Below are 13,824 nucleotides of genomic sequence, written 5' to 3'. Positions count from 1 at the left end.
TTACCCATATAGCATCAGTGATGTTTTCCTTCAGGGCTCTATTTATATCCCAACTATGTGCTTGTTTTTCTGAAGAATCATCTAATTCCCATTTACTAATGTTTGAACTTGTCAGGCTATAAAAGCTTGCTCTCTCTCTATCCCAAAGGACACTTGAAAGCTGTATGGAGAGAAGAAAAAAGTTTACAGATTTCTAAGTTCTAATGTTAATGAACTATTTTTCTGAAATTCAAGTTTTATGTATTTTATGAGTATTCTATTAGTAATCCTAGCAGAATTCTTCATTTAGGATTCAAAAAAGGAGTGATCCTGAAATGGACCTTGAAAGCAAGGTAAGATTTCCATAGGCAGAAATATAAAAAAAGTATACAGCCCAAAAAGAGTACAGTGTGGGAAAGTTATAAGGTCTTTCAGAAAACATGTAGTCCTGTTACATTGGAATGTAGATTGTAACAAAAAAAGAATTAGAAATAACATTCAAATGAAAAATTACGAACACACAGCAGAGTCCTGAATAGGAGTTTGTAAATCTAGTAAACAAGATATTATCAATGGCTTTTGAACTCAAGAACTGTTATAGGAAAATGAATGTGGCAAGTTATATGTACATAGTTCTTTTTTTTTTTTTTTTTAGAAAAGATTTCATTTGAGAGCAAGAGAGAGAGCACAAGCAGAGGGAAGGGCAGAGGCAGAGCCCAATATGGGGCTTCATCCCAGTGCCCTGGAATCATGACCTGAGCCTAAGGCAGATGCTTAACTGACTGAGCCACCCAGGTGCCCCATGTAGGTAGATTATTTTGCCTTTTCAAGTATATACTTGGTTCTGAAGTACAGTTATGTTTTTAGTTGGGCACACATGATTGTTTTGAGTTAAAGCCCTACTTTTCTCCATTTTTCCTGTTACCATGATTCTGGCCACTAACAGGATAAGGGGCCAACAGTGAGTAAACTAAACTGGCATGAAGAACTTAGGGGAAATTTAAAAAGAGTGTAGATTAGGGCATAACAATGGAAGCAAGAGATAGGGATTAAAATGAGACATGGTAGAAGTCAAATCTATAGTATCTGATAAGTAAGTAATTTGCTATAGAAGGGAAGACACATATATACAGGATGAAGGTTTTATATTGAGGTTACTAAAAAAAGTGACAGGGTCATGAACAGAAATAAACAGCCCAAAAGAGAAACGAGTTTTATATACACTTCTGGTACAGAAAACATAAGAGAAGAGGGAATATGAGCAATGTGTTTTCAGACACATCAGGTTTTAGGTCCAAAGACCATCAAGAAAGTGGATGATGAGAGCAACCTGCAGTGACGAACAGCACAGTGAGAAGAAAATGTGCTTTTGATTCCCAGAGGCCTGGGCACGTATCTGCCACAGAGTAGCTGTGCAACCTCAGGCAGTTTACATAATGTCCCTGAGGCTGTATCTTCATCTGCAAACTGGGGAGAATGCTCTCTACATTATAGGTCATCATAACAATTACTCCAGATAACAAATACAGAGCACCTAGCAGAGAATAGATGTTCCACGTTAGCTCTCGTCCACCTCCTTTCACTATTCCAGAGCCTGAGGCAGAAGCCCGGCTGACAGATCTAGATCTGAGTCATCCACACATACAGCTGGAGTCATGGGAGTGGAGAACACACTTTTGGTTAAATCTAAAAACCAAAATTGGTCCTTAAACACATTTATAATTTTATATAACAATTTTAATTCAAAAACTCTACTTAGAATCTGTATGATTTAAGAATACTAAAGTTACAGGGTTTGCAAAAGGGTTTGGTTAATACGAACTCATTTGATCAAAACATGCTTCCCTGAAAAAAAATCAAAGATTCTATTTCATATACACTAGTGTTCATACGGAGGCAATATCAACATCATAGGAAACTTCCAACTTACTGATTTCACTAAGAAACAAGCTTGTAAAACAAAATTATTTTTATCAACTTACGATGAGATCACTACTTGGAGATAAAATTCCCAAAAGAGAAGAAACCTTCCGACCAATTCCTGAAAGCATGCCTTGTCCTTGAGGTAGGATATGTTGATGAATCTTTCCTAAACTATCAGGTATCAGCCGAACCAGCTGGCTTCCCAATGAGGACAAAATAAAACTTCCTCCCTATGAACAAATATTGTGAAAGCAGTTATGCATCTACAACTGAGATAAAGAACATTAACACAAAATGCTTTGATCATAGAAACAAATCATCTATCATCTATACCTTAAAACAAATCTAAAAAGAATTTTAAGTGTCATTTTACTAAAATGATTTAATTATGAATCCACTCACATGATATTAACTCTACACAGAAAAACTTCAGGGATGTCTGGATGGCTCAGCAGTTGTGTCTGCCTTCAGCGCAGGGTGTGATCCTGAAGACCTGGAATCAAGTCCCGCATGGGGCTTCCTGCCTGAGCCTGCTTCTCCCTCTGCCTCTCTATGTCTCTCGAGAATGAATAAATAAAATCTTTAAAATAAAAAAAGAAAAAGAAAAACTTCAGTTATAATTGTTTTTTTAATCACATATTTTTCTTTTTTTAAAAAAAGATTTATCCATGAGACATAGAGAGGCAGAGACAGGCAGAAGGAGAAGCAGACTCCCCATGGGGAGCCTGATTTGCTACTTGATCCCAGGGCTTCGGGATCACAACCTGAGCCAAAGACAGATGCTCAACCACTGAGCCACCCAGGAGTCCCAACTGCATGTTTTCTTAATTCTGATCCTTAAACAGGTTCACCATACTGCAGGTTCAACAAATCGAGTATCACACTTTATTGTTGGCAAACTTGCAGAGTGGACATTAGTAAACTATTCTTCATACCATTTAAGGGTTCCTAAGTCACTGTCTGAAAATTTCTGAAAGAAATGAATACCACTGGCCATGATCCAATATTGGTATTTCAGAGTCCTAGGAGAAGGGCTTTCTTTTGTCCACCTATTGAAATCCTAGACCCTTTCATTCTTCTCACCTCTTTTTGATCCCCCTCTGGCCTGTACGGTCTATTCAAAACAATTTTTAGTCGTTTACATCTCACTCCCAAGCCAAAACACAGCTTTCCAATAAATATAAAAGAATACTCATTGTATACCTGCACTGCTGTTAGGAAACTGTAAGTCTTATCACCTCCCAAATCTACGAAGGTCTCTGTGTAGATATCTTCACCGGCAAGGCTTGGCCAATAGCGGATGGCTCCTTCTCTGGTGGCAACCATGACAGCAACAGCCTTGAAACAATATAACAGTCAGTAATCACAATAAAAAAGACCCTGAAACTAGGAGTCTGGTGACACCAATAAAAAGAAACCAGGGCAATTTACTATTTAACAAAAATTAGGGGGGACAAAACCCCTCCTTTTTATATTTTAAAAATTATCAGACTATAAAATTTACTTTCTTTTGTTGTGCAGTTCTACAAAAAAAAATTTTTTTTTTTAGTTCTACAAATTTTAACACATGTACAGACCCACGTAACTACCACCAATATAGGGACACAGCACAATTCTGTCAACACCCCAAACTTCCTGGTGCTCTCTCTTAATAATCACATCTTTCCCTCATCCTAACCCTGACAACCACTGTTTCCATCATTAGTGTTCCATCTTTCTGAGAATGTCAAGCAAATGAAATCATATAGAATGTAACCTTTAAGCACCAGCTTATCTTACTTCAGCATGTCTTGAGATCCATCCAGATTGTTACTGTTATCAAGAGTTCATTCCTTTTCACTGCTGAGTAGAATTCCATTCTATGGATGAACCCTGTTTGTTTATTCATTCACTTGTTAAAGGACACTTGGGTTGTTTCCACCTTTGGCTATCACAAATAAAAAGCTGCCATGACATTCATACACTGTTTTTTGTGTAAATATAAGTTTTAACTTCTATAAGGTAAACAGCCAGGAAGGGAATTGCTGGGTCATAACAGCAAGTGTGAAAATCCAGTAGCTATACCATTTTGCATTCTCATCAGGAATGTATGAATTCCAGTTGCCCCATATCCTTGGGAATACTTCGTAGTGTCAGTATTTTGTATTTTAGCCATTTTAAGAGATGTATTATGATATCTCACTATTGTTTCAATTTACATTTCCCTAATAGCTAATGACATGAACACCTCTGTGACACCCTTGGTGTCTGTTCAAGTCCTGTGCCCTGTTTTTAAATTCAGTTGTTTTCTTAATAAGCCTTGAGAGTTCATTTTGCATTTGAGATACAAGTCCTTTGATGGCCATAGGACTTAAGAATATTCTCCTCCAGGCTGTAGCTTGTCTCTTTTTCTTGTCACTGTGTTTGACAGAGCCAATTTTTAAATTTTGATGAGGTCCAATTTATCCATTTTTTAAAATGAATCATGCTTTCGGTGATTTCCAAGAACTCTTTGTCTAACCCCAGATTATGATGATTTTTTTTCCTGTTTTCTTCTAAAAGTTTTTATAGTTTTATGTTTTACATCTAAACCTATGATCCATTTTGAGTTAATCTTTATATAAAGTAGGAGATTTAGGGAGTAGTTCTTCCTTTCTCTCTTTTTCTTTGCATAAGGATGCCCAATGGTCCCAACACCATTTACTGAAAAGACCATCCTTACTCCATTGAATAATTGTTGCAGCTGTCAAAGATCAAAGGGCCACTCTGTATCTGTAGTCTCTATTCTGTTCAAATGCCCTTATATGTCCCTTTGCCAATACAAGTCTTGATTCCTGTGGCTTTATCATTATGTCTCTAAATCAGGTTGGATGATTCCTCTAATAGTAGAACTTCTTTATTTAAAAAAAATGCGTATCAATAAGCATTTAAGTCACCTACCTGAGTAGATTGTGTTTCACCTGAGTTATCAGAGTAAGAGAGAGCCACCAAGTCAGCACTCCAGTCGAAGTCACTAGGTGGCAGTTGAAGTTCTTTGCAAACAGATAACTAAAGAAGAAACCCAAACAAAAAAATCTTTCACATCAATCGAATTTTTTAAAATATGCACCTGACTTCACTATTTTTTTTCCTTGCATATTTTAGATTCTGACTCACTGCTGGAAATACCATTCTACAAATATTCTTTCTTCTCACATCTTTTTGATCAGGCTTTCGGTAATTTCAAAACAAAGTTTTTTAACAGATATAGGATTAGGAAAACTTAAAAGCTAGACTAGTCCCTGAATATCAACTACTCCAATGTTTTTCTGGACTAAATAAAGTCTATTGGTTAAGAAAAATACGTATGGAATTTTCCTAGGCTAGTCTTGATTTGTTTGACAACTAACATCAGCATTACCACAGAGCAATTAATTATACCAAGTTGTCTAGAAAATATTTCTTAGCCTCAGCCAGGTATCAGGTTCCTTCTGCTAACTCATCACAGCACCCAGAACGTCTGTCTCCCTTTCCTATGCTCACAAATATTATTTTCTATGTAGTAGCAGTACAGAGGTCACAGACATCAAGAGTTTAGGTAAGTAGGAGTCCCCAGTTCCAAAGGAATAAGGCCCAGTAACAGTAACCAGTGAGTGATGTAAGAGAGGATGCCTGATCTGAAACACACAGGAAAATAGGTTGCTGAGGATAAGGTTCTGGAAACACAAATGATAACCCTATGTGAGAAACTTGACAACTGAAAGTTAAACTAGCAATTGCTAAAACTGGTATCATTTTTTCTTTGTTTTTTAAAAAGACATTTATTTATTTGGGGGGCGAGGGTAGAGGGAGAGAGAAAATCCTGAAGCAGACTCCTCACTGAGTGCAGTGAGGCAGAGCTCCATTTCAGGACCCCAAGATTATGATGTAAGCAGAATCAGGAGTTGCTGCCTAACTGACCGAGCGCCCCCAGGCACCGCTCAGTTCTTCTCTCTTAAGCATCATTCAGTAAATTCAGTGAAACACAATCCTATTTTAGAAATAAACTCAGTTCATTAGCTTATGTGGACAGCATTTAGTCTTTAAACTCCATTAGATAGACTGACAAGATGCTTATAACAATCATTAAAAATTTTAAAGTCTCTAATGTTATTAAATGTAAGTAACATAGCTCTAGTTTAAAATTATTAAATGGGAGGAACTTTTCCCCCCAATAGAAATGTGTATGCATGCTCAGTGTTTCATATTGTAACAAAAATGGAAATCCATAATGTTGTATAAATTCAGATTACTGTCCTGTAACAACTCTAAAGCTTTATTAGAGTAAAAATCTAGAGCCAATTGGTAATCCTCTCCTCTATCTCCTACTAGTTCTCTAAACAGCAATTACCTTAGTAATAGGTGACAGAGCAATCTTCCAAATAATGAGTTTCTCTTTGCAGACCAGACAAGCCCATCCACCTTCATCTATGTGAACAGTGAGCTGATCATCAACTTTAAAAAAAAGTGTGTAATTAATCTTAAAGCATAAATTTTTAAAAATTGTTAAAAAGAAAAAAGATCCTTAAAATTCCTTATATGAAAATCTTCTTTATGGCTACATTCTTTATATATATATATAAGTTATTACCACATACAAAAAAGATTCATTCACATCAAAAAATGCTTTTTTTTCCCCCAAAAAATGCTATTGAGTAAATCAATATTTATTAACAAAACAAGAATCTATTTGACTTTTATAACCATTTTTGGAAATGTATCTGAAGGCAAAAAGTGTATTTTAGGCTTAGGTTTACTATCTTTTAATATTTGCTATAAACAGATATCTTACTTTCTGTAATATTTAGTAACATCTATAATTTTATTTTGATATGGAAACACAAATAATCTCCCATTAAATATATAAAAAAATTTCAAGGAAAAATTGTTCCTTCAAAAGAATGTGATTTTAAAATACTTTCTTTAAAAGTATAATAAATCATTATATGCAAACATATATAAATATCAAAGGTGACATTCCATATTTTTTAAAAAGCTATTTATTTTAAAAAGAGAGAGAGCACATACATGAGGGAGGGACAGAAGGAGTAGAAGAGAATCTAAAGCAGGCTCCCCACTAAGCACAGGGCTCAATTCCGTGACCTTATCTAAAACCAAGAGCCAGCCGCTTAACTAACTGAGCCACCCAGGTGTCTCATGGGTTACGTTCCATATTAAATGGCAAAACTAAATTAGTATGTTGCTGTCATAAGCGTTAGTGGCCAACTAATGTGTTAGCCCTAGAAATTTAATTAACTTGAGCTCTGCTCTTTGCTTAAAAGCAGGGTACAGAGGGCAAAACAAAAGGCATCAATAACGTACAAGCTACAATACTAAATCATGCCTAAGCTAAGTGTGTGTTTTTTGCTGAATTAGAATGCTCAATATTTTCTTTTCCTAAAAGCAATATAGCAGCTCCAAATACTCTACAGGCAAACCCCTGAGGTCTCTGATTTAACACACAGTACTTGGTAGGTTTCTATATAGGGAAAAGTTCTTATAGTTTACATATGCACATCCTAATTTCTAGGGATTCTCTCCTTTGAGGCTCTGTACTATTAATAGTACTATCTGTGCTATTTGTTCAAGCCTGGTGGCATGAACCAGGAGTATGTTAAAAGGCTTAAATACAATTTAAGCTGAAATTTTTTGAAGAGTAAAAAAAAATATAACATATGTATTTAAAACAAGAACAGTGCATAATAGAGGTTTGTGGAAATTTAGTTGTCTGAACACCACCGTAACTGAATTCCCAAGGACTCATAGACAAAGATATGCAACTTCAAGTTGATGAGAAATATTCCTTTCTAGAATAGGGTACTTTAACCTTTTTTGACTGTCATTCACAGTATGAAACACACTTTGTATCACAATACATTCAAATACAATTTAAATAAAACAGGGCAGCCTGATTTCAGAAATGCTGTCGTAATGGTTTTTAACAACTTTTATTCTTCTTACTGGTGCTGTTTTGTAGAATCAGGATCAACATTAACAGGTTTTGCGGGGATTGTTTTATACCTTTTTTTTTAAATCAGACTTCTATTTTTATGTTTTAACATTTTCATAAAAAAAATTTTTGTAACTGGAGCCACGTAACAAATATGAGGAAAATTGTGCCTTGTTTCAACAGTTTTGCTAATTCTTAGGCTGAAAGATGACAGATGCCTAGAGTTTACCTTATGTTGAATTAAAATCAGTATTTCTCTAACAACAAAAAAAAAAACCAACAGGGCAGCCTGGGTGGTTCAGCGGTTTAGCGCCACCTTCAGCCCAGGGCCTAATCCTGGAGACCCAGGATCGAGTCCCATGTCGGGCCTCCTGCATGGAGCCTGCTTCTCCCTCTGTGTCTCTGCCTTTCTCTCTCTGTCTCTCATGAATAAATAAACAGAATCTTAAAAAAAATTATCTAACATTATTATATGAAATGCACTCTGATATCATGCACTCTGTTTTTTTAAGTGCTGGCCATGAGACACTAAACTGACTTCAGTCACTACTTACAGTTTGAAAAACACTTCCAGAAAATCACAAAAATCTAGAATTGAATCATAAACAAAAATGACTTGGGTTCATCACTGAGGATGCTCTGAACTTTGCTCCCCCAGTCACCCAACCCCTCGTCCTTAGTGTTGCCTTTTTGATGCTTGTGTGACTGCATCTTCCAAATTTCCACTCTAATTCTCTGCCAAGAGAATCTTCTACAGGTACCACATTGATAACATAAATGTGTACATAAAACCTCTGGGATACTACACAGGATCCAGAAATAGAAGTAAGATTTGACCTGATTGCAGTATTACACCCAATAGTGTGAGGCAGTGGTTGTTTTTTTTTTTTTTTTTAAAGCTAACTTCATACACACAAATTCTGAAATCGGACTGAGTTTTGCATATGCAATGTTTAAAGCCATAAAAGAAGTAACATGATTGTGCTAAGAATAGACTCATTCTGCTTCTGAAATTTATTTTATTTTTCAGTTACAGTGAAGATCAAATATGTTATGTTTCTGCCCGATTTAAGTGAAGGAATATCACAGAAAGCACAAATTTCGATCTAAGCTAGAGCCAGGCTGCATTCTGAATTGCTAATAAAGGCAAATGGAAAATGATACCCACCTTCAGCCAATGTTAAGGCTTCCATTATTTTAACAGGAAGAGAAGATCCAAATGTTTTCACATCATAGTTCATAGACTCAGTTACACAGTGGTGTGGCAATATCCGTGTAGGTGTCCCTCTAAAGAAAAGAAACCATATTATTTGAATCATAACTTAAAATTGTGTTATTCTGATCTTTACATACCTATTTTCACATGAAGAGAAGATCTTGCTTTGGCTCACGTCTACTGCAATTAACTATATTTTTCATTAAAAAAAAAAAGACTGACAGGATCTAGAAAAACTTGGTTTCAGACTCTTCTGCTCTAGCAATCAGATGCATGCTCTATTTGCTTAGACCCTTTATAACTGCTTCCTTAGTTGTGAAATACAAAGGTTGGACTAGATCAGTGTTTTCCAAATTGTGGGTCATTTTGAAGGTCTCAATCAACATTTATGAAAAATGAAATAGAATATAATCTAGAAAAAAAAAAGAATATAATCTAGAATTTATTCTACACTGTGGTCAAAAAAGCTTTACAAACATTGGGTTAGATCATCCTTAAGCTCTCATCAGCTCCAGAATTCTTTTTTTTTTTTTTTTAATTTTTATTTATTTATGATAGTCACACAGAGAGAGAGAGAGGGGGGCACAGACACAGGCAGAGGGAGAAGCAGGCTCCATGCACCGGGAGCCCGACGTGGGATTCCATCTTGGGTCTCCAGGATCGCGCCCAGGGCCAAAAGCAGGCGCCAAACCGCTGCACCACCCAGGGATCCCCCAGAATTCTTTTTATTGAAGTACAGTTGATATACAATGTTACATTAGTTTCAGATGTACAATACAGTAATTGGAAACTATGCTCTGCTCACAAGTATAACTACAGTCACCATGCAACCCTATTATATCACTGATTATATTCCCGATGTTGTACTTTTCATCCTCATGCCTTACACATTCCGTAACAGGAGGTCTGTACCTCTCACTCCCCTTCACCCATTTTGCCCTCATCAGCTATAGAACTTTATGAAATCTACTAGACTTGTACAATCAAGAAATTAAATAGGGTCCTGAATATCTGCTGTTATCTGTTCTTCAACACCAGATACAGCAGTCGAAATTGTATCTCCTGCGTTTAGGGCCACCTTCAGCCCAAGGCGTGATCCTACAGACCAACGATCAAGTCCCATGTTGGGCTCCCTGCAGGGAGCTTGCTTCTCCCTCTGTGTCTCTCAATCTAAAAAAAAAAAAAAAAAAAAAAAAATTGTGTCTCCTTCTCATCTTGTTAACCTTCAAAAATAATGTAAAGTTACCAGTATAAAATTTATTCTCTCTTGTGAGGATTAAATGAGCTTTGTTTCCTGACAGAGCGTTATAACAAAGATTTTTCTTTAAATGATCACTGGAGGGGACCCCTGGGTGGCTCAGCGGTTTAGCACCTGCCTTTGGCCCAGGGCATGATCCTGGAGTCCCAGAATCGAGTCCTGCATTGGGCTCCCTGCACGGAGCCTGCTTCTCCCTCTGCCTGTGTCTCTGCTCCCCCCCGCCACATGTCTATCACGAATAAATAAATAAATCTTAAGAAAAAAATAAATGATCACTGGAAAGTAAGAAAAGTTTTTAAAACACATTAAATAGAGTACAGCTTTTATTCCCTGATTTTTCTCAAAAGTAGAAAACACTGACAAGATCACCACTTCGAAGAGCACTTTCAAAAGCAAAAAGTCAAAGACGCAGTGTAGTTTTTAAAAACCATTTCTCCTTTAAAGCATTGCAAACATTCAGAGATAAATTTTAACTATAAATTCAAAATCCAGCATCACAGTTTTCTTGCAAAAAAAAAGTTCATTTTTGGTAGACGAATTCTGAGGAAACTACTCTAAAACATGCTACCTTCTAAAGTTCTAAATTAATTATGACAGGGGGGCATGGAGCATGATTTAACAGATATGTGGACTAATGTGAAACGCTTTTTTCTGGTAACTATTCTTATGTCAATGCTACGGATAACCTTTGCCCTATTTAATTTAGCTACAAAATTAACTTGTGTGGCCTAAAGTCCCTTAATTATCAATCAGCAGATATATTAACGGCAGTAATTATATCAGGCACTATACGATTTTCCTAGGCTGGAGACGCTCATTCCCACCATCGTCGAGGAATTTCATGTTGATTCATTTGGCCTTGAGTGAAGCGGGTTCAGGTCAAATACTATCGCCATTTCACAGATGAAAAGAATGACTGACTGACTTGCACCGGAACACAGGGGCAGTAAGGAGGCGGCAGGCAACCACTCACTGCAATCCAACTGTTCCCTTCTACACAGAGGTAGAAGAGACCTTTTCCATGAAAAGTGAAAAGTGAAGGCACAATTGACGAATTAAAAGCGAGGCTGAAATAACCCGCAAAGATGGCGAAGGTCTATTTCCCCCAAACTTCTGGCATTCCTCCCCGCCGCCCCCGGTTCCGGAGGATTCTGGAGACACTGGCCCAGCAGGCCCGCGAGGCACGTAAGCCTGCGCATCACCGGACCGAACCGGGGACAATCACGTACCTCGAGCTCAGCGAGCTACGCCGGCCGACGGGCGAAAAGACCACCGGGGAGCTGACCGCCGACCCCAGGCACAGCCCTTTCCGGCTCGCCGTCCGGGGCGTGGAACCTGGCCCGACTCCGCCTAGCGGGCCCCTCCGGGTTCCGGGCCCGGGTGTCCGCGGAGAGGAGACGGCCGGGAACATGACGGAAGGGAGAGGCGACACAGAACGCGCCGATCCCGCCGGTGCGGCCTGCAGCTCTGCTCGCGCGCGGAGCTTGAACACCCAGAGGCGGGAGGGCGCGCAGTGATGACGTAAAAACACAGCGCCAAGCTCCGGGCTTTGTAGGGTGGCGGGGGCAGAGCGCGCGGTCAGACGTAAAAGCGCAGCGCCGAGGCGCGGGGTGTGGTGGGGACGGTGGGAGGGCGCGCGGTAATGACGTGGGAGCGGCGCAGTCGGCCGCGGGGCGTGGTCGAAGAGGTGAATCCTTTGGGGCCTTCGGGGGCCGGCGGGTGTCGGGAGCCTCAGGGAAGCGAGACTGGAAAGCCCGGGGCCCTCTGGACCCCGAGGGGTGGGGCTGGCCCTCCGGCAGCCTGAACACCAGCGTCTCCGTGTGCTGGTCTCTCCTGAGCCTCTCGCCAGCTGCAGTGTCGGATCCCTGGTCCACGCTGAAAGGCCGCCAGTGCTGTCACACTCAGGGTTGTTTGTCCTTCTCTAGGTTTGTCGTTCCCCACTCAACTCCGCGCCGTCTCATCCACGCTAGCAGAGTCCAGGTCTTTAGCCCGGATCTGGCTCAGAAGCTGCCGTCTGCAGCAGCTCCCGGGGGGACAATGGGACCTGCGTGTCCTGCAGACTCCTCACGACCCATGTGTCAAAAACTGGATTCCTGTTTTCCTTGAGGACCCCTTCGCCCCCGGGTAAAGGAGGGCTCGTCCCGGAGTCACTCGGCGCACCGACCGCCGCCGCGACATCCCGGAGCGCCGAGCTGAGTCGGGCCACCGGGGCCAGCCTGGCCCGGACAGCGGGGACCCAAGAACTTCGGTATCACCACCCGGGCTGCTACATTTTCCTCGTGGCTGCCATCTCCTTTTTTTTTTTTTTTTTAAGTCATTTCCTTATTTATCCTCTGACCTTATTTTGAACAGCGTGGTTCCTTCTACAGGAGACTAGCAGGAGGGATGGTGTGGAGCCGCGTCTCCCGCTCGAGCTTGCCCACCCACCCACTGCCTGGGAATGTGCACGTCTAACGGGCTTCCCGGTGTGGGTGATGCTGCTGTCTGGGGATATTTTGACAACCACTCACGTAGTCATTGAGTGTATAGACTCCGGAATTAAATGGGACTTGCTTTAAATCTCGCCTCTGCTATTCACTATCTCTGTCACCTTTTTGAGCCTCTATTAAATTACTGAAAGTACTCGCTTGTGAGAATTAGATAGTGGAGACATGACTGTATTCATGGATGGCAAAAAACACAAACGTAGAATGAAAGCAAACAAGCTGAAGAAAAACAGTATTTCCAATAAAATAGTACTCTTTAAAGAAAATCCGCAAGAGAAAGCAAGCCACCCCAAAAGGAAAAAAAAAAAAAAATGGAAATGTGGAAGGCATGAACTAGCATTAAGTCAAAGACTAGAAATGACCACATGAAAAGATCTTCAATGTCACTAGTAATTAAAGAAATACGAATCAAACCACCAATCAGTATTTTTTGCCTGTTTAACTAGTTGGAAGTTTTTTAAAAAATGAAAATAGTTCATGTTGAAAGGCTGTGGAGTAATACGTGCTGATATTTACACTTCTGGTGAGATTTTTATAAATTAGTACCATCTTTTGAGAGGATAATCTATCAAAAAGCCTTATAACTTGCACATGCTCTTTAAACTTGGCAATTCACTTTTAGAAATTATCTGAAAAAAACAAAAATCATATAGATAGTATTGTTTATAATAGCGAAGACTATAGAAAGATGTACAATGATAGCTTTGTAGTATATTCACATTAAAAGAAGACATGTAGATGCGTGTAATGAATACTTAAGGATATAGGAAAATATTTCATTGTAAAATTTTATTTTTTTTAACTTTTATTTATGATAGTCACACACACACAGAGAGAGAGAGAGAGAGAGAGAGAGAGAGAGAGGCAGAGACACAGGCAGAGGGAGAAGCAGGCTCCATGCACCGGGAGCCCGACGTGGGATTCGATCCCAGGTCTCCAGGATCGCGCCCTGGGCCAAAGGCAGGGGCCAAACCGCTGCGCCACCCAGGGATCCCTCCATTGTAAAATTTTAAAA

At 39.4% G+C, this 13,824-nt stretch overlaps 1 protein-coding gene and 1 long non-coding RNA gene across 3 annotated transcripts in view; one reads left to right on the top strand and one right to left on the bottom strand.

Annotated features, from left to right (window-relative positions):
- Positions 1-11,904, bottom strand: part of NUP133 (nucleoporin 133) — a 53,981-nt gene extending 42,077 nt beyond the window's left edge. Inside the window, exons 1-7 of one of the 2 annotated variants that reach the window (XM_072823124.1) lie at positions 11,553-11,904; positions 9,018-9,136; positions 6,251-6,354; positions 4,822-4,929; positions 3,106-3,240; positions 1,962-2,132; positions 5-160 (exon numbers count right to left, since the gene is read on the bottom strand). In XM_072823124.1, coding sequence (XP_072679225.1) covers positions 5-160; positions 1,962-2,132; positions 3,106-3,240; positions 4,822-4,929; positions 6,251-6,354; positions 9,018-9,136; positions 11,553-11,734 — 975 coding nt within the window. In that variant the 5' untranslated portion in view covers positions 11,735-11,904. Of the gene's footprint in view, positions 1-4; positions 161-1,961; positions 2,133-3,105; positions 3,241-4,821; positions 4,930-6,250; positions 6,355-9,017; positions 9,137-11,147; positions 11,173-11,552 lie in introns of those variants that run through there. The other variant, XM_072823125.1, reaches the window with a different exon arrangement.
- Positions 11,905-11,914: 10 nt separating this feature from the next.
- On the top strand, positions 11,915-12,882 carry LOC140631840 (uncharacterized). The gene is made up of 2 exons (XR_012029348.1): positions 11,915-12,010; positions 12,249-12,882. It is a non-coding gene; the product is annotated as an uncharacterized lncRNA (long non-coding RNA).
- The last annotated feature ends 942 nt before the right edge of the window (positions 12,883-13,824 follow it).

The sequence above is a fragment of the Canis lupus genome, chromosome 4, assembly GCF_048164855.1.
Source record: "Canis lupus baileyi chromosome 4, mCanLup2.hap1, whole genome shotgun sequence".
In the NCBI taxonomy this organism is placed as follows: Eukaryota; Metazoa; Chordata; class Mammalia; order Carnivora; family Canidae; genus Canis; species Canis lupus.
Note: the sequence above shows the minus strand (reverse complement) of the source record. Positions and strands in the feature narration are given on the sequence as shown.